The sequence below is a fragment of the Halichoerus grypus genome, chromosome 4 (assembly GCF_964656455.1).
Source record: "Halichoerus grypus chromosome 4, mHalGry1.hap1.1, whole genome shotgun sequence".
In the NCBI taxonomy this organism is placed as follows: Eukaryota; Metazoa; Chordata; class Mammalia; order Carnivora; family Phocidae; genus Halichoerus; species Halichoerus grypus.
This window is the reverse complement of record NC_135715.1, coordinates 14,710,641-14,729,142: the sequence shown is the minus strand read 5'-3', so window position 1 is coordinate 14,729,142 and position 18,502 is coordinate 14,710,641. Positions and strand designations below refer to the sequence as shown.

Sequence of the window (18,502 nt, the reverse complement as noted above, 5' to 3'; positions counted from 1 at the left end):
AGCTCTGAAGTGAAAAGATGGTATTTAGATAGAACAAAATTTGGAACTGAAGTTTTCAGTAAATGTACTGAATGTGCTGTGGAGGGAGGAGGAGTTACGTATTTTTATATATTGCTTGCTTTGCTATTTTTGTTTGATTTTACATTTTGTGTTTGGGGGAGAGAACTTGGGAGGTTAGATAATGGGATAAAAGATGAAAGAATTGCTTGAAGGAAAAGGAAAAATAATGTTTGTGGTGAAGAGGAGTGTTTAGAGTAAGTTTCTAGGGAAGAAGCAGATGGAGTTGACAAGATCCAGAGTTCTAGATAGGAAACCTAAGTCTATAGTTTTCTTGCCTCTGAAGGATTGAATGACAGATGGCTTCAGAAGGAAGTCTACTAAAATATTCCAGTAGAAGCAATCATAATTCATGTTTATTTATCATTTTCATAGCACTTTGATGTATAGTTTCACTTAATCTTGGCAATAAACTTGGGATGTATGTAGAGTAGCTTCTTTGATGATTTTGTAGAGGAAATCATGTGGTGTGGTCTAGTGGAATTCATGTTTTATTACAGTATTTTGTTAATGCTTTATTAAGGAAATACAAAGTTAAAATTTTTACCTTCCAGTAGTTAGACTATCCATTTTGACCTAGCTTATTATTCAAGATACTTAATGTACAGTGTTGATTTTGATATCTTAATATATGTGAAGAATTGACATGACTTTAGAAAGAACAGCTCTGAGAAATATTTAAAAGATACTTCCACAGGCTTTATTGGTGGACTTTTGGGCTTAAGTTTTATTTATTTATTTATTTATTAAAAAAAATTTTTTTTAAAGATTTATTTATTTGACAGAGACACAGCTAGAGAGGGAACACAAGTGGGGAGGTGGGAAAGGGAGAAGCAGGCTTCCCGCTGAGCGGGGAGCCTGATGCGGAGCTCGATCCCAGGACCCTGGGATCATGACCTGAGCCGAAGGCAGATGCTTAACGACTGAGCCACCCAGGTGCCCCTGGGCTTAAGTTTTAAAGAATACTAGTCCATTTATGAACTTTGTTGACTTTTTGATAAAGTAGAAATGGTGAAGCCTCAGCCTTCCCACATTGTTTTCCTCTTTTCTTTCTTTTTGTGATATGAGGATTTAATTTCAAAGAGACAACAATTTATAAAAGAATTCTATTTAGTTATTAGTAGAACAGAAATATTTTGCAGATGTAGAACCTAGATTTTATTTTTTTGAGACTAGAAATTAGAATTGTTGATTAAGTACAAAAATCTGATTATGGAATATTCTTTTCAAAATCAGATATGCTTAACTGGGAACAACCTTTTAATAGTAATGCCATGTATTCTTATTTTCAGAGTTTTAAGATTATATAATTGAAGGAAGTAGGAAAGGGGCCTCGTTAGTATATATGGGATATTCCTTCCCTCTTAGACTTTATTTAAGATATCCTTGGAGAAATTATTTTGTCACATCTAAATTGTATCAGACTTTTTAATACTATTTACGAGGTAGAAATCACATTACCTGAAGATGGTTTCATGTTGATATGTAGGCAAAATATGTGGGAGGGAAGCATGAGTATGCATAGTTTACTGTTTCTTAAAGTCTAGTTCTCTTGTTTCTCAAGGTTTGTGTTTGGGATGCAGAACTGCGGGAACTTCGAGCTGAATGTTTCATAAAAGAAGGGGAACCTAGGAAAGCAATAAGTGACTTAAAAGCTGCATCAAAATTGAAGAATGATAATACTGAGGCTTTTTATAAAATTAGCACACTGTACTATCAACTAGGAGACCATGAACTGTCCCTCAGGTCAGTTCCAGTGACATGCACATCTCCTGTCATCTTTTTCTTGTTGGCCGTAAGATAATAATCTCATTTTCTTTTTAATTTTAAGTTAAAACTGTGGTTAAGGCTGTTTTTACATTCTTCATTTATATATTTTGTGTTATCCCTAAGTTATTCTATTTCCACATAGTTTATTTTCACGAGCTATGCTTATGAAACTAGAGATACTGTATTTACAGAAGCAAAGTGGGGTGTTTTATGTATGACCTATTTACGTCATTTTAATTTGAGTTAATACATGTGTGTGTGACAATACCATATGTAAAATGTATGGTAGATTATTAGGTCTGTGTGTTTTGTTTAATTGTTACCAAAAAAATACCTTTTATTGTGATTTCTGTATTTGGTATGGAAAACTACTCATTGATTATTTTGACTTGGAGTATTTTCCTCTTTTTAAATACATGAGCAGCGAAGTTCGTGAATGTCTTAAACTTGACCAGGATCATAAAAGGTGTTTTGCACACTATAAACAAGTAAAGAAACTGAATAAGCTAATTGAGTCAGCTGAAGAGCTCATCAGAGATGGCAGGTAAGAGGACGCTCGTTTGCTGTGCAGCCTCCCTTACACGTCTTTTCTGGGCACAAAAGAACAGTTGAACTGCTCGCTCTTTTACTCCTTAGCCATTGAGGATAGAATATCCTAGAAAGCACTGGGCCTTGGCAAAATTACTACAACTGTACATTTTTTTAATATGGCAGAATATAAATAATAGTAACTGCATAGTATTCTTACCAGCAGATTTATTTATATTTCACCAAATATTTATTATCTCCTGTGTCAGGCACTGACGATGCACTAGTGGCGTAGAAGTGAGTGTGACATGGTTTTTAGTCTTAAGCTTCTAGATTAGGGTGAGAGACAGACATATAAATTGATTATTAAAAGATAATGCGGTATCTAGAGTGATAGAGATACATACAGAGTATATAGAGATTTTCTTGTGGTATAGGATTCTGGGCTAACAGCCCTTTCGTTACAGCCCTGAAAAATATTGTACCACTTCTTTGTGACCCCCTTGGTTTCCATTGTCATTCTAATGGTCTTCTCCCTAAAAATAAGGCATTTTCCTCTGACTGCTTTCAAGATTTTTTTCTTTGTCTTGAGTATTCAGAAGTTTAATTGTGATGTATCTAGGTGTGGATATCTTTGTTTTTATCCTGTTTGAAGTTTACTTAGCTTCTGGAATATGTAGGTTTATGTCTTGTCAAATTTGGGAAGTTTCAGTCATTATTTCTTGAGTACTTTTTCAGTCTTCTCTCCTTTCCATCTTAGATTCCAACTGACATAAATGTTAGCTCTTCTGTTATAGCCCCTCATGTCCCTGAGACTCTCCTCATTTTTCTCAGCTCATTTTCTTTCTGATCAGATTTGGTCATTTTTTTTTTTTTTTTTTTTAGATTTTATTTATTTATTTGAGAGAGAGAATGAGATAGAGAGAGAGAGCATGAGAGGGGGGAGGGTCAGAGAGAGAAGCAGACTCCCTGCTGAGCAGGGAGCCCGACGTGGGACTTGATCCCAGGACTCCAGGATCATGACCCGAGGCGAAGGCAGTCGCTTAACCAACTGAGCCACCCAGGCGCCCAGATTTGGTCATTTTTTATCATTCCAATTCACTGATTCTTTTCTCTGTCACCTCCATTCTACCGTTGAAGCACGTTCAATGAGCTTTTTATTTGGGTTTTTCTGTTTTTCAGTTCTAATAAACAGATTCCATTTGGTTATTGTTGTATCTCTTCTGTTACTTGGCCAAGGCTGTCTGTTGCTTTCATTTGCTTTAAGCATGTTTGTCACTGCTGCTATTTCCATGGCTGCTTTAAGATCTTTGTCAGATAATTCTAACACCTCTGTCCTTTGGGGGTTGGAAGTGTCTTTTCTCATTCAGTTTGAGATCTTCTTGTTTCTTGGTATGCTGAGTGGTTTTTAATTGAAACTTGGACACTTTGATTTTGTAAGACTTTTTTTTAATTTAAATCTTCTGTTTTGGCTGTTTTTTTCTGACATTGTTCCAGCGAAGCAGGGGTGGGCATTGCGTTGTTACTGTCAGGGAGGTAGAAGTTTCCCACTTGACCTTTGTTGATACTTGAGGTGTGGGGCTTCTCACTACTGCTTGGAGCAGGTGAGAGTTTTGGGGGCTATTTGTAGCCATGGATGAAAGTCCTGGCTCCGCACCTGGCCTTGTGTGCACCACCTCGGTACAGGGCGGGGCACACCTTGGCGCGGCCTCAGCAGGAAGTCAGGGCTGTCCACCTGACCGGCTGGCGTTGGTCGAGGCGGCACTTTACTCGCTTTCTGTGGTGTTCGGCTGGAGTGGAGCTGTTGTTGTCAAAGTTGCCATCTTGCCAGGCTGCCCTTCCCAGGTTTTTTGGCCTGAGAGAGCAGACTCTTGCTGGGTTTTTGATTTTATTGTCTGCACCCGTTGGCATTTCTGGGTTGCTGGCTGCTTTAGCTCCAGATCTGGGGTATAGGAAGAAAAAAAAAATCCAGGAAGTTTACCATATTATGTTTCCCTCAGGTCCCAAGGTCCCTAGCTGTTGGTTTTTTTTTTTTTTCCAAGTTTTACCATTGTTTTAGTTAGTGAAACAAAATCAAGATAAGCCAAATTATGTGCAACAATGTTTCTAACAGATGTAAGAGGTAAATACGAATTTTATATGACAAAATGTCATACTAATATTACTATAACAAATTTCCAATAATTTGACAATTATCTTTCAAAAAATTTCCCCCAAATTCTAAGCAAAGTATGCAAATTGGAAGTTAGCTCTAAACAGGCGTAACTGTCTTCTTATCCAGTTTTGTGTGAAGAGACTGAAGAGTTCAGGTCTGACCAAGATATTGATGGTGAACATAGAATTCTCCCCTCCCCACCACTAAGCTTCCAGCCCCACAACTACAGCTACCTGCCCAGGCAGGTCAAAAAGAGCGACACAAGTGCCCAGTGTAGAATTAACAAGTATAGTAGATTTGTATTATCATCTATATAACTTTATGATTTGTATGCATAAAACATAAAAGCGTATCAGCATTAAAAAGAACACAACATTTGGGATTAATTCAGTCTAAATGTGCCATCCTCAAATGGTCTAACTTCTTCTCTCCTTTTTCTGAGTCTTTTCATATTTTTACAAATATGTAATGTCTAGGGTATTTTAATTTAATTGTACCTAGTTGGAGGAACTGGGGAAAGTACATCCATTTCAATTTCTCAGAAGCTAACTTTTTTTTTTGTAAGTGAAATGCAGTTATTTTCTAATTGAAGTTTTTATTTTGAGCTAATTATAATTTCAAATGTAGTTGTAAGAAGTAAAGTGAGGTTTTGTATTCTCTGTACAGTTTCCTACAGTTGTTGGACCATCTTGGAAAACTACAGAACAATATCTCACCTACAATTTTGACATTGATAGCTTCCATTTTAAATGTTATATTTAAGTCTGTGTTTTAATACATCAGCATTTAAATGTGAAGATTGTAATGCATTTTGGGAATAATGTGCCACAATGGTATAAAAATAATATCTTTTAGTTTGCCATTACTAAGGAAAGTAACTTATTGTATAACATGACTAATACTTTTCACTAGTTTTTTTTTAAAATGCTGAAATAGCTTTTATTGTTCTTAGAAAGCTGGCAATTCTGCAAGGAACTACATTATACTTAGCTGTGAATATTGATATTCATTATTTAAAATGGCATGTAGCTAATGGGCTCTGTTATTTCGTGAAGGTGTGTAGTGACCAAGAAATAAAACCTGATCTCTGTTTTGCTGAAAATGCTTTGTGTGAGTCAGACTTTAACAAGGTGTTTTACTCAGTTTCAAAATTGTGAGCATTTTTCTGTAAAGAAATTCATCACTTTGTTTGGTATTCACAGGTATGCTTTTATTTGTACATACACATTTTCTGTGGTCATGTGTTTTATCTCCCAACTTTTCCTGGCAGAGGTACCTTCTTTGCCATGTAGATTAACAAGGGAAAAATAGTGTTTGAAGGCACCTGCTCATTCAGGTGAATTGATTAAGTAACATAGTGAAGAGTAGAGGGTCCTTTCTTTAGCTCTAGGTACTCATCATGATCTGCTCATTCATAGATACACAGATGCAACCAGCAAATATGAATCTGTCATGAAAACAGAGCCAAGTGTTTCTGAATATACGATTCGTTCAAAAGAAAGGATTTGCCACTGCTTTTCTAAGGTAACAGTTGATTGGTTCCCAGAAATGTAAAAACTTAATATATGGAATAACAACCATAAATCCTTTTCTCAACATTTATTTATTGTAGGATGAGCAGCCTGTTGAAGCTATTCGAGTATGTTCTGAAGTTTTACAGATGGAACCGGACAATGTGAATGCTCTGAAAGATCGAGCAGAGGCCTATTTAATAGAAGAAATGTATGATGAAGGTAAGTCTTTAAGGCATTTGATTTGCAGTATCTAAAAGTTGATGTATATGAAATCAGCACATGTTTAACATCCTTTTGTTTAGAACGAGTTTGCCAGAGTAGCTAGAAATGTTAACAACTGTAGGAAGATGGCAGAGAACTTGAAAATTATTCTTCCTTAGTGGAACTTGAAAGGTATACCGTATGAGGAGAGTGTTCTGCTGTTAAAACCAGTTCAGTGGAATATAAAAATAAAAATTTTAGCCTTTATTTGTTGTAGACAAGTTAGAATAGTTAAATTGCAACATAGAAAATTTAAGTGTTAGATTTCATATCATCCAGAGGTAATCACTGTTCATCTGGGATTTATATCTTTCAGACTTTTTCCTGTGCATATATATTAGTCTATGTTTTATGCATGTGTATGTATATATATATTCTCTGCATGTGCATGGTATACATATCACACCTGCAACATACATATATGTCATATATGCCTAGATATAAAATGATCTCCTGTGACCACTGAGCTGTTGAGTAACATTAGGATAGTTGCTTATCCTACTTTGTTCAAGTTGAAGTAACAGAGAGAGTTTCCTGTTAGATGTTGTAAGGGCCTTGAATAAACAAGGGCAGTATCCTATTTTTGGAAGAGAACTAAGGCGCATACAGTAATATATATTAAAAAGAATTCTTTCATATTTATTGTTTTGTGACTTTTTCATGTGACAGTATGCTATGAAATTTAAGTATGATGGTTTTTAAAAGAAGTGAGCCTTATAGCCCTTATTACAAAGTTTTCATTTCAAATCAGGTGAAGCATTTTAAATTGAAAATGGTAAGAGTATTTTTCTGGTGAAACTTGGCTTGTGGTACTCTTTTTTCCCCCTCCATTTAAGTGCTGAATATTTATATAATAAAACATGCAGCTGTTAATACGTATTAATGTTATGTTAAAGTAATTATATTATGGTAAGTGGTAATCCTGGATAACATTTTAAATGCACTGAGAATGCATCTGCAACAGTGATAATTTAGGTAGGTTTGTGGTACTCTTTTTTTTTGAGAGAGCGAGCATGCAGGTGGGGAGGAGCAGGGGGAGATGGAGAGAGAGAGAGAGAGAGAGAATCTTAAGCAGGCTCCATGCCCAGCGGGGCTCGATCTCATGTTCCTGAGATGGTGACCAGAGCTGAAATCAAGAGTTGGGACACTTAAATGACTGAGCCACCCAGGTGCCCCTCTTTTTTTTTTTTTAAGGCACACTGATCATTCACTTTTTTCCTGCTTTTCACAATTTGAAAAGAATCTTGCTCCTAAGCAGTTTCCTGTGAGTGATGATGGCGCTAGTTACTGCTATTTGTGGGACATTTTGTAGTACAGTCCTTGGTTTGATTGAGGCTTGAAGTGTATGTAATCAAAATGATCTTCAAGAAGATCCTGTTAGCATCCTTTTCTTTTCACTTTTGAGCTACTGTGTCTACTCAGTGAGATTGGCTGTACTCTAGGATTTTTGCATTCCCGTTAGTTTTTGGAACTCTTCATCAAAGGTACTTTTGTCTTCTGTATTTAAATCCTCAGCTCTAATTGTGAAATTAGAGAAGTTGCTGAATATAAAAAGCTTAGCTGTTAAAAGAAGGTTAAATCTTGTAGGCTGCTAAAGATAATTTGAAGATGCTTTTGTAACTTGAATGCTAAACTGACTTGTTTTTTAGGGAAACCTGACAGCTTAATTCTTGAAGAAAAAGATGCTTAGTACTAATTTAATAGAATAGATCTGTCTTCGGAGTCTGTTTTTCCCTTTAAAAATATCTTTTAAATAGGAGTTTATTCTTTGTCTTTGTTGGTATGTTTGGATTATACACTGGGGAATCTTTCTGAATTATGGTTTTAGAATAAAATGGTTGTTCAAGTCACAAGTATGGCAACTAAGCAACCTCATGGAGAGATTGAGAATGGGATTGCTAGGTCTCTCAATTTGGGGGGTGGGGTGGGGTGCCAAGGAGGCCTGTATAACTAAAACTGAAGGGTATTACTTGACTTGTTTAGATTTGAGTTGGAGGTTTAGTAAATGATGTAGATGAGTGGTAATCTTACTTAACTAGGCTAAATCATATTTTGAAATCCCGAGCTAAAACATGAGGGCTTTCTATATTCTGTTTACTGGTTTTATCTGTTTTTAAATAAGCAATTTAAAATGATGATAGGAGGGGCACCTGGGTGGCTCAGTCGTTAAGCGTCTGCCTTCAGCTCAGGTCATGGTCCCAGGGTCCTGGGATCGAGCCCTGTGTCAGGCTCCCTGCTCCACGGAAGGCCTGCTTTTCCCTCTCCCACTGCCCCTGCTTGTGTTCCCTCTCTTGATGTCTCTCTCTCTCTGTCAAATAAATAAAAATAAAATCTTAATAAAAAAAAAAATGATGATAGGAATGTAATGAATAAAGAAAAACAAGGTTTAGGTTAGAGAATAATGGAACATGGAGATATTAATTTGGGGATTATGACAGAATTATCAGGAAAGATATTAGGGGATTCCACTCACTAAAAAGTAAAGTAAGCCTGTTGTTTGAGGATGCCTCTGAGATCATGAAAAATGAAGGAGGCTCTTCAGATCTATATGAGTAATTCTTTTCATAGCTTTTGAGAGGAGCAAACTGACATTGAAGCATTACTAAACAGTAGGTAAAGTTCCTTTGAATATAGGGATGATTCAGGTGTCCTTATGAGATAAGCAGTTATATTGGCTAGAACTTAAGCTATGTGAGGACCTGTGTCTATTTTATTAATCGATCCGTCTCTGCTACTTTTGCCTGGCACGTAGCAGGCCCTCATATATTTGCTGAATGAATGAATGGAGTTAGTTTATCAAGAAGGGCATAGTGGAAAGAGTATGGGATTTAGAATTAGTCCTGAATTTGAGTCTGACTATACTATTTATTTTTTATTTTTACTTGTAGGAAAATTCATGTAACATAAAATTGGCCATCTTAGCCATTTTTTAAAGTTTTTATTATTTATTTATTTATTTATTTATTTATTTATTTATTTGTCAGAGAGAAAGAGAGAGCGAGAGCACAAGCAGGGGGAACAACAGGCAGAGGGAGAAGCAGGCTCCCCAGTGAGCAGGGAGCCTGATGCGGGGCTCGATCCCAGGACCCTGGGATCATGACCTGAGCCGAAGGCAGACGCTTAACGACTGAGCCACCCAGGCGCCCCCCAAGTTTTTATTTTAATCACTGGGTGCTCATCATGACAAGTGCACTCCTTAATCTCCATCACCTATTTCACCCATCCCCTTCCCCACCTCCCCTTTGGTAACCATCAGTTTGTTCTCTATAGTTAAGAGCCTGAAGGACACCTGGCTGGCTCAGTCGGTAAATCATGTGACTCTTAATCTCAGGGTTGTGAATTTGAGCCCCACTTTGGGTGTAGAGATTACTTAAAAAAAAAGTGTCGGTTCCTTGGTTTGTCTCTTTTTCCTTTTGCTTGTTGTATTTCTTAAATTTCACAATGAGTGAAATCATATGGTATTTGTCTTTCTCTGACTGACTTATTTCACTTAGCATTATACGCTCTAGTTCCATCCATGTCATTGCAAATGGCAAGATTTCATTCTTTATTATGGCTGAATAATATTCTGTTGCAGATATATACCACATCTTTGTCCGTTCATCTGTCCATGGACACTTGGGCTGCTTCCATATCCTGGCTATTGTGAATAATGCTGCTATGCACATAGAAGTGCATGTATCCCCTTGAATTAGTGTTTTTGTATTCTCTGGGTAAATACCCGGTAATGCAATTGCTGGATCGTAGGGTAGTTCTAGTTTTAACCTTTTGAGGAACCTCCGTACTGTTTTCCAGAGTGGCCGCACCGGTTTGCATTCCCACCAACAGTGTAAGAGGGTTCCTTTTTCTCCACATCCTCGCCAACACCTGTTGTTTCTTGTATTGTTGATTTTAGCCATTCTGACAGCTTTGAGGTGAATAACAAACTCATTATAGTTTTGATATGCATTTCCCTAATGAGAAGTGATGATGAGCATCTTTTCAGGTGTCTGTCAGCCATCTGGATGTCTTCTTTGAAGAAATGTCTGTTGATGTCTTCTGCCCATTTTTAAATTGGATTACTTGTTTTTTGGGTGTTGAGTTTTATAAGTTCTTTATATATTTTGGATACTAACCCTTTATTGGATATGTCATTTGCAGATATCTTCTCTCATTCAGTAGGTTACCTTTGAGTTTTGTTGATCCTTTCCTTCATTGTGCAGAAGCCTTTTATTTTGATGAAGCCCCAATAGTTTATTTTTACTTTTGTCTTCCTTGCCTCAGGAGGCATATCTAGAAAAAAGTTGCTATAGCCAATGTCAGAGATATTACTGCCCATGCTCTCTTTAAGGACTTTAATGGTTTCAGATCTCACATTTAGGTCTTTAATCCATCTTGAATTTATCTTTGTGTATGGTGTAAGAAAGTGGTCCGGTTTCATTCTTTTTATTTATTTATTTATTTATTTAAAGTTTCTATTTATTTGACAGAGAGACACGGCGAGAGAGGGAACACAAGCAGGGGGAGTGGGAGAGGGAGAAGCAGGCTTCCCGCAGAGCAGGGAGCCCAATGCAGGGCTCGATCCCCGGACGCTGGGATCATGACCTGAGCCAAAGGCAGATGCTTAACGACTGAGCCACCCAGGTGTCGGGTTTCATTCTTTTGCATGTGGCTCTCTAGTTTTCCCAACACCATTTGTTGAAGAGACTCTTTTTCCCATTGGATCTTCTTTCTGGCTTTGTCAAAGATTAATTGACCATATGTTTGTGGGTGTATTTCTGGGTTTTGTATTCTGTTCCCTTGATCTATGGGTTTGTTTTTGTGCCAGTACCATACTGGTTTGATTACTACAGCTCTGTAATTACTTGAAGTCTGGAACTGTCATGCCTCCAGCTTTGCTTTTCTTTTTCAAGATTGCTTTGGCTGTTCGTGGTCTTCTGTGGTTCCATACAAATGTTAGGATAGTTTGTTCCAGCTCTGTGAAAGATGCTGTTGGTATTTTGAGAGGGATTGCATTAAATGTATAGATTGGGTAGTGTAGACATTTTAACAGTATTTGTTCTTCCAATCTGGGAGCACAGAATGTCTTTCCATTTCTTTGTGTCGTCTTCAGTTTCTCTCATCCCGTGTTTTTTCAGAGTACAGGTCTTTCACCTCTTTGGTTAGGTTTATTCCTGGGTATCTTATTATTTTTGATGCAGTTATAAATGGGATTTGTTTTCTCAATTTCTCTTTCTGCTGCTTCATTATAGGTGTATAGAAACACAACAGATTTCTGTAGATTGATTTTGTATCCTGTGACTTTACTGAATTTATCAGTTCTAGCAGTTTTTCAAAAGGTGGAGTCTTTTTGGTTTTCTGTGTGTAGTATCATGTCATCTGCAAGTAGTGAAAGTTTTACTTCTTTCTTACTGATTTGGATGCCTTTTATTTCTTTTTGTTGTCTGATTGCTGTGGCTAGGATTTCAGTGCCATGTTGAGTAGAAGTGGTGAGAGTGGACATCCTTATCTTGTTCTTGACCTTAGAAGAAAGGCTCTCAGTTTTTCCTCATTGAGGATGATGTTAGCTGTGGGTTTTTCATATATGGCCTTTATTATGTTGAAGTATGTTCCCTCTAAACCTACTTTGTTGAGGGTTTTTTATCATGAATGGATGTTGTACTTTGTCAGATGCTTTTTCTGCATCTATTGAAATGATCATATGGTTCTTATCCTTTCTCTTATTGATGTGATGTATCATGCTGTGATTTGAACCACACTTGCAACCCAGGAATAAATCCCACTTGATGGTGTTGAATGATCTTTTTAATGTATTGTTGGATTTGGTTTGCTAGTATCTTGTTGAGGATTTTTATATTTATGTTCATCAGAGATATTGGCCTGTAGTTCTGTTTTTTTTGTGGTGTTTTTATCTGTTTTGGTATCAGGGTAATGCTGGCCTCATAAAATGAATTTGAAAGTTTTCCTTACTTTTCTATTTTTTGGAATACTTTGAGAAGAATAGGTGTTAACTCTTCTTTAAATGTTTGGTAAAATTCCCCTGTGAAGCCTTCTAAGTCCTGTACTTTTTTTGTTGGGAGTTGATTATTGATTGAATTTCTTTGCTGGTAATCCATCTGTTCAAGTTTTCTGTTTCTCCCTGTTTTAGTTTCGGTAGGTTATATGTTTCTAGGAATTTATTCCTTCTGGGTTGTCCAATTTGTTTCCATATAGTTTTCCATAATATCCTCTTATAACTGTTTGTATTTTTGTGGTGCTGGTTGTTACTTCTCTCTCATTTGTGGTTTTATTTATTTGCATCCTTTCTCTTTTTTTCTTGATATGTCTGGCTAGAGGTTTATTAATTTTATTGGTTTTTTTTTTTTTTTTTCAAAGAACCAACTCCTGGTTTCACTGATCTGTTTTATTGGTTTTTTTTTTTTTCAGTTTCTGTATCATTTATTTCTGCTCTAATCTTTATTCCTTACTTCTGCTAATTTCAGGTTTTGTTTGTTCTTTTTCTAGTTCCTTTAGGTGTAAAGTCAGGCTGTTTGAGATTTTTCTTGCTTTTTGAGGTAGGCCTGTGTTGCTATAAACTTCCTTTTAGAACAGCTTTTGCTGTGTGCAAAGGTTTTGAACTGTTGTGTTTTCATTTTCATTTGTTTCCATGTGCTTTTAAATTTCTTCTTTTATTTCCTGGTTGACCCATTCATTGTTTAATTGCATGTTATTTAAGTAGCATGTGGTCTTTCCAGATTTCTTCTTGGGGTTGACTTCTAGTTTCCTAGTGCTGTGATCAGAAGAGATGCCTGGTATGACATCAGCCTTTTTAAAATTTGTTGAGGCTTGTTTTGTGGCCTAATAGTGATCTTTTGTGGGGAGGATATTCCATGTGCACTTGAAAAGAATGTGTATTCTTCTGTTTTAGGATGGAATGTTCTTAATATATCTGTTAAATCCAGGGCGCTGGGGTGGCTCAGTCGGTTAAGTGTCTGCCTTCAGCTCGGGTCATGATCCCAGGGTCCTGGGATCAAGCCCCATGGCGGGCTGTCTGCTCAGCGGGAAGCCTGCTTCTCCCTCTCCGTCTGCCTGCTGCTCCGCCTGCTTGTGTGTTTGTGTTCTCTCTCTGTCAAATAAATAAATAAAATCTTAAAAATATTTATATGTATATTATCTGTTAAATCCATATGTTCCAGTGTGTCATTCAAAGCCACTGTTTCCTTGTTGATTTTCTGTTTAGATGATCTGTATGTTGATGTAAGTGGGGTGTTAAAGTCCTGTACTATTATTGTATTATTATTGATTATGTTTGTTATTAGCTATTGTATGTATTTGGGTGCTCCTGTGTTGGGTGCATAAATATTTACAATTGTATATCTTCTTGCTGGACTGTTCCCTTTATTATTATATAGTGTCCTTCTTTGTCTCTTGTTACAGTCTTTGTTTGAAAGTCTAGTTTGTCAGATACACCTGTTGCTGCTCCAGCTTTCTTTTGACATCCGTTTGCGTGATAAACGTTTTTCTGTCTCCTCACTTTCAATCTGTAGGTGTCTTTAGGTCTAAAATGAGGCTCTTGCAGGCAGCATATAGATTGGTCTTGTTTTTTTTTTATCCATTCTGTCACCCTAAGTCTTTTGATTGGAGTGTTTAATCCACTTAAATTCAGTGTAATTATTGATTGATATGTATTTATTGCCATTTAATTTTTTTATTTTTAAAATTTTTTATTGTTAGGTTAATCACCATACATTACATCATTAGTTTTTGATGTGGTGTTCCATGATTCATTGTTTGTGCATAACACCCAGTGCTCCATGCAGAACGTGCCCTCCTTAATACCCATCACCAGGCTGGGGCGCCTGGGTGGCTCAGTTGGTTGAGCGACTGCCTTCGGTTTGGGTCACGATCCTGGAGTCCCGGGATCCAGTCCCGCATCGGACTCCCTGCTCAGCGGGGAGTCTGCTTCTCCCTCTGACCCTCCCCCCTCTCATGCTCTCTCTGTCTCATTCTCTCTCTCAAATAAATAAATAAAATCTTTAAAAAAAAAAAAATACCCATCACCAGGCTAACCCATCTTAATTACTTGCTTTGTGGTTGTTTCTGAAGATTTTCTCTGATCCTTTCTTGTCTTTCTCTCATGGCTTGCTGGGTTTTTTTTAAGTGATATATTTGGATTTCTTTCTCTTTATTCTTTGTATATTTATTAGTGGTTTTTGATTTATGGTTATCATTAGGTTTGTGTATAACCTCTTCTGCATATAGCAATCTATATTAAGTTGATGGTCGTTTAAGTTTAAATCCGTTCTTTTCTCCTCCCCACGTTTTAGGTATATGGTGTCATATTTTATATCCTTTTACTTTGTGAGTTCCTTGACTGATTTTTCACAGAAATATTCATTTTTATTGCTTTTGTGTTTCCTCCCTTCATACTGTCGCTTTTGGTCTTTCCACTCAAAGAGTCCCCTTTAATACTTCATGCTGGGCTGGTTTAGTGGTCATGAACTCTAATTTTTGTTTGTTTGGGAAAGTCTATCTCTCCGTCTATACAGGATGATAGCCTTGTTGGATAGAGTATTCTTCGATGCAGATTTTTCCCATTTAGCACTTTGAATATATCATGCCACTCCTTTCTGGCTTGCAAAGGTTTTGCTGAGAAATCCGCTGCTGGCCTTAGGGGCTTTCCTTTGTATGCAGCCATCTTCTTTTGTCTTGCTGCTTTTAATATTTTTTCTTTATCATGTATATTTGCCATTTTAATTACAATGTATCTTGGTGTGGATCTGCTTTTGTTGATTTTGTTGGGGGTTCTTTGTGTCTCCTGGATCTGGATGTCTGTTTCCTTCCTCAGATTAGGAATTTTTCAGCTATTATTTCTTCACATAAATTCTCTCTCCCCTTTTCTTTCTTCTTCTGTGACTCCTCTAATGTGAGTGTTACTACCTTTGATGGAGTCACTGAGTTTCCTAAGTCTATTCTTGTGTTGCATAATTCTTTTTTTCTCTTTTGTTCAGCTTGATCACTTTCCATTACTCTTCTATAGGCCATTAATTCATTCCTCTCCTTTTTCCAGCCTGCTCTTCTTTCCATCAGGTGTGTTTCTCATTTTGTTTATTGAGCCCTTCCTCTCTGCTATGTTATCTCTCTGCTATGTTATCTCTGTGTTAGTTATCTCTATGCTATGTTCTCTCTCTATGTTATCTCTATGTTAATTATCTCACTGATGTTCTCTGCTCTTTTCTGAAGTCCAGTGAGTAGCCTTATGATCAGTCATTGCTTTAAATTCTCCATCAGGCCTGTTACTTAGATCTGTCTCACTTAGATCTGTGGCTGTGGCCTGGTCCTCTTCTTTCATAGAGTCTTTTGTCTTCTCATTTGTCTAAGTCTCTGTGCCTGTTTCTGTGTGTTAGGAAAATCAGCCCTGTCTCCTGTTCTTGAGGGTGATGGCTTTATGAAGAAGAGGTGCTGCGGGTCCCTGCCGTGTGCTGTCCCCTGCCCCCCAGGGCCTGGTGCTCCCGGGAGTGTGTCCGGTGTGAGCTCTGCTGTTGTGTCCTGGCCACTTTGTCCTTCAGGCCGGTAGTCTGCAGAGGCTCTCTTTGCCTGTTGTGGGCAGTGTGTGGTCCCTGGCCTGAAGATGGCGAGTTTTAACCCCATGTGCCCCGGTTGGCTTGTGAAATGTGACCTGTTGCCGTTGGGACCAAGGCCTCGAGGCGCACGACTCCCAGAGGGGGAGATGCGATGCCGGCAGGAGTTTGTGGGGTCTCGGGGAGGCTGCCCACCCTACTGGGACAGAGGCAGGCGTGCCTAGCATGGGTGGTTCTTCTGGACCACGGCGTTGGGGGGACCTGGTATAAGCAGTTAGGTGGCGAGTGTTGGCGCTGCCGGTTCCTGCCAGGGGCTCTGTACTTCTGCTGAGTCACGGGGCAGGGAGAGGGCGCGGGCCACCAGCGCCTTTGTGCCCCGAGGGGTCTCTCTGGGAATGCGGCCTCTCTGGGACACGCTCTGAAATGAGCGAGCAAGCCGCCGGCTCTGTGCCCCAGGCGTCTTCAGCCGGGCCGGCCCGGCTTGCCCTGCCGGTTCTCTGGGTGCAGCGCCGTGTCCCTCGGTGCTCCCTCGGCGCTCCCTCGGTGCTCCCGGAGCCCGGCACGCTGAGCCCTACAGCCCCAGGCTTCAAGCACCGCTGGTTGGAAGAACTTACACGGTTTGGGCGCTTGCTTTCCCAGCCGATTGTTCTATCAAGCTGCCATTTTTTTCTCTAGGCGCTTTAAACTCTTTATTTCCATTTCATTAGGGCCTTCTTTTTTTCCCATATGCTTCTGCTTCCTGGGCTCCTTCTCATTTCATCTGTGCTTCTGTGATCGATTTGGTCTTCTTTTTGAGTATTGACTACTCACGTTTTTATCTCCTCTTTGTCTCTTTGCTGAGTTCTTATTCTGCTTTGTGAGTACCCTTAAAAGAGGTGATTGGATTTTTAAAAAATTCATGCCATAATGTCTGCTCAGAATTTTCATGTATTTGGCTGTTGTTCTGATGTATGTTCATCAGGTAAGTTTAGGTGCTCTTTTCCTGTTTCAGTTTAAAAATTGGCTTTGAATTGATGCTGTACCATTAAAAAAAATGATCATAGAATGACTTGACTTATCCTGCCCTATTTGTGGGAAAGTGCCTTGGCTGTGTGTGCGTGCGTGCGTGTGTAAGGGAGTGCCAGGCCCAGGGCAGCCTTCTGTATTTAACAGTTGCGGTACTCTCTGCTTCACTGTTTCCACAGACATTCTGCCTCCTGCTAAGAGGGCCTTTCTCCACGGCCCTGCCCTCTCTGCTTCTCTGAACCAGACCATGGCCAGGAGGTCATCTGCTGCCAGCCCGGCTGCTCGTCTGCCCACTTCCTTTGCTACACCAAAGGGGTAGATCTTTTGCACTTGAGGGTGAGCCCCTCACCTTCACAGAGCACATGGTTGCTGGGGGTTCCTGAGATGTGCTGCCCAAGGCGATGTGCTCTTCTCTTTGTTCCCCCCTATCTTTTCCCCAGTAAGGCCTCTGCTTTATCTTCACTCTCTGGCTCTGGATTTCATGGTTCTCGTAATATGCAAAGGATAGAGGTTGTCACTCCGGGGTGAGCCCATACACCCAGAAAGTGTATTTTGCTGGCATTTTCTGTGATTTTTTTGCCATTGGGCTTTCTCAGTATTTGCTTCCCCCTCTCATTTTGGATTCATGGCTGATACTAGCTCATTTTAGCAGGCCTGGCGCAGTTTGTTTTGCATGATATTCTGGACAAGAAGATGAGTGTTCCGTGGGCGTATTTATATTAGGGTCTGATGTGCTCTTTAAAAGGCTCTCCAAGGCCCTGTACTGAGAACAGACTTTGAGGGGAATAAGGATGGAAGCTGGGAACAGCTGTTCAGGTGTGTTAATGATGGACTGCAGCACAGTGGTAATCAGGGAAATGGTGAGAAGCAGTGCGATTCTGGATCTGTTTTGAAGGGCAGCTGATTGGGGATTTGCTAATGGACTGTGGACTGAAGGAGGCCAGTCATTTGCAGCCATGCACATCTGTCTTTGAAATGCTGCTTCTGCCATGGGGAGCTGCAGGCAGGTTCTCCGTGGGTAGGACTGGTTCACGGGAAGACTTCCCCTGCGGGCCTTGCCATCTTGCCCAGTTGCCAAAGTGAGCAGCTCCTTACCTTACTTATCTGCTGGGGTCCTTTGGTGTATTTAAATTCTGGGTGGAACTGCTTTTCCTTGGTTTGTTCCAGATCTGTTGTGGAGATCTCGAGTGCCTGTGGGCTTGGTTCTGCAGCTCTTCCTGGTCCCAGCAGCTGCATCCGCGGCCCCTCTGCATGCACAGCTGTGATTCAGTCTAGACGCTGGTTCTTGGGCCCCCTGGGGGGGCGGGTGCCGTAGCTGCTTCACACCCAAGGGGAGAGCTTTAGTCATCCACAGACTATCCTGGTGGTTGCCTTTAAGCTGCTCCTGCTAAATGCTAAACTGAGGATCCTTGGCCAAAAAGAATGGCTCCCAAATCTGCTAGGGCTTCTACTTGGATACTTAGGTTTATTCATTATTTATAGGATCCCATTTGCTTCCTCTCTTTCAGAAATTTAAGAAAATTTCTGGTCTGCTGTTTTCAGTGCTGCCACAGTTCTATTATTATTATTATTTATTATTTTGTCCTTTCGGTGGGGGAGTGGGGTGGAAGGGAGGCACACTCGTACACTTCCCTTGTTTGCATTGTCCCTTCAGAACTGAGTAGGGGGAATAT

The 18,502-nt window shown here is 39.3% G+C and overlaps 1 protein-coding gene across 2 annotated transcripts in view; it reads left to right on the top strand.

Annotated features, from left to right (window-relative positions):
* DNAJC3 (DnaJ heat shock protein family (Hsp40) member C3) overlaps positions 1-18,502 on the top strand; it is an 88,285-nt gene that overhangs the window by 63,344 nt on the left and 6,439 nt on the right. For both annotated transcript variants that reach the window (XM_078070186.1, XM_036080089.2), the window contains exons 6-9: positions 1,622-1,803; positions 2,252-2,371; positions 5,929-6,034; positions 6,123-6,243. In XM_078070186.1, coding sequence (XP_077926312.1) covers positions 1,622-1,803; positions 2,252-2,371; positions 5,929-6,034; positions 6,123-6,243 — 529 coding nt within the window. The remainder of the gene's footprint in view (positions 1-1,621; positions 1,804-2,251; positions 2,372-5,928; positions 6,035-6,122; positions 6,244-18,502) is intronic.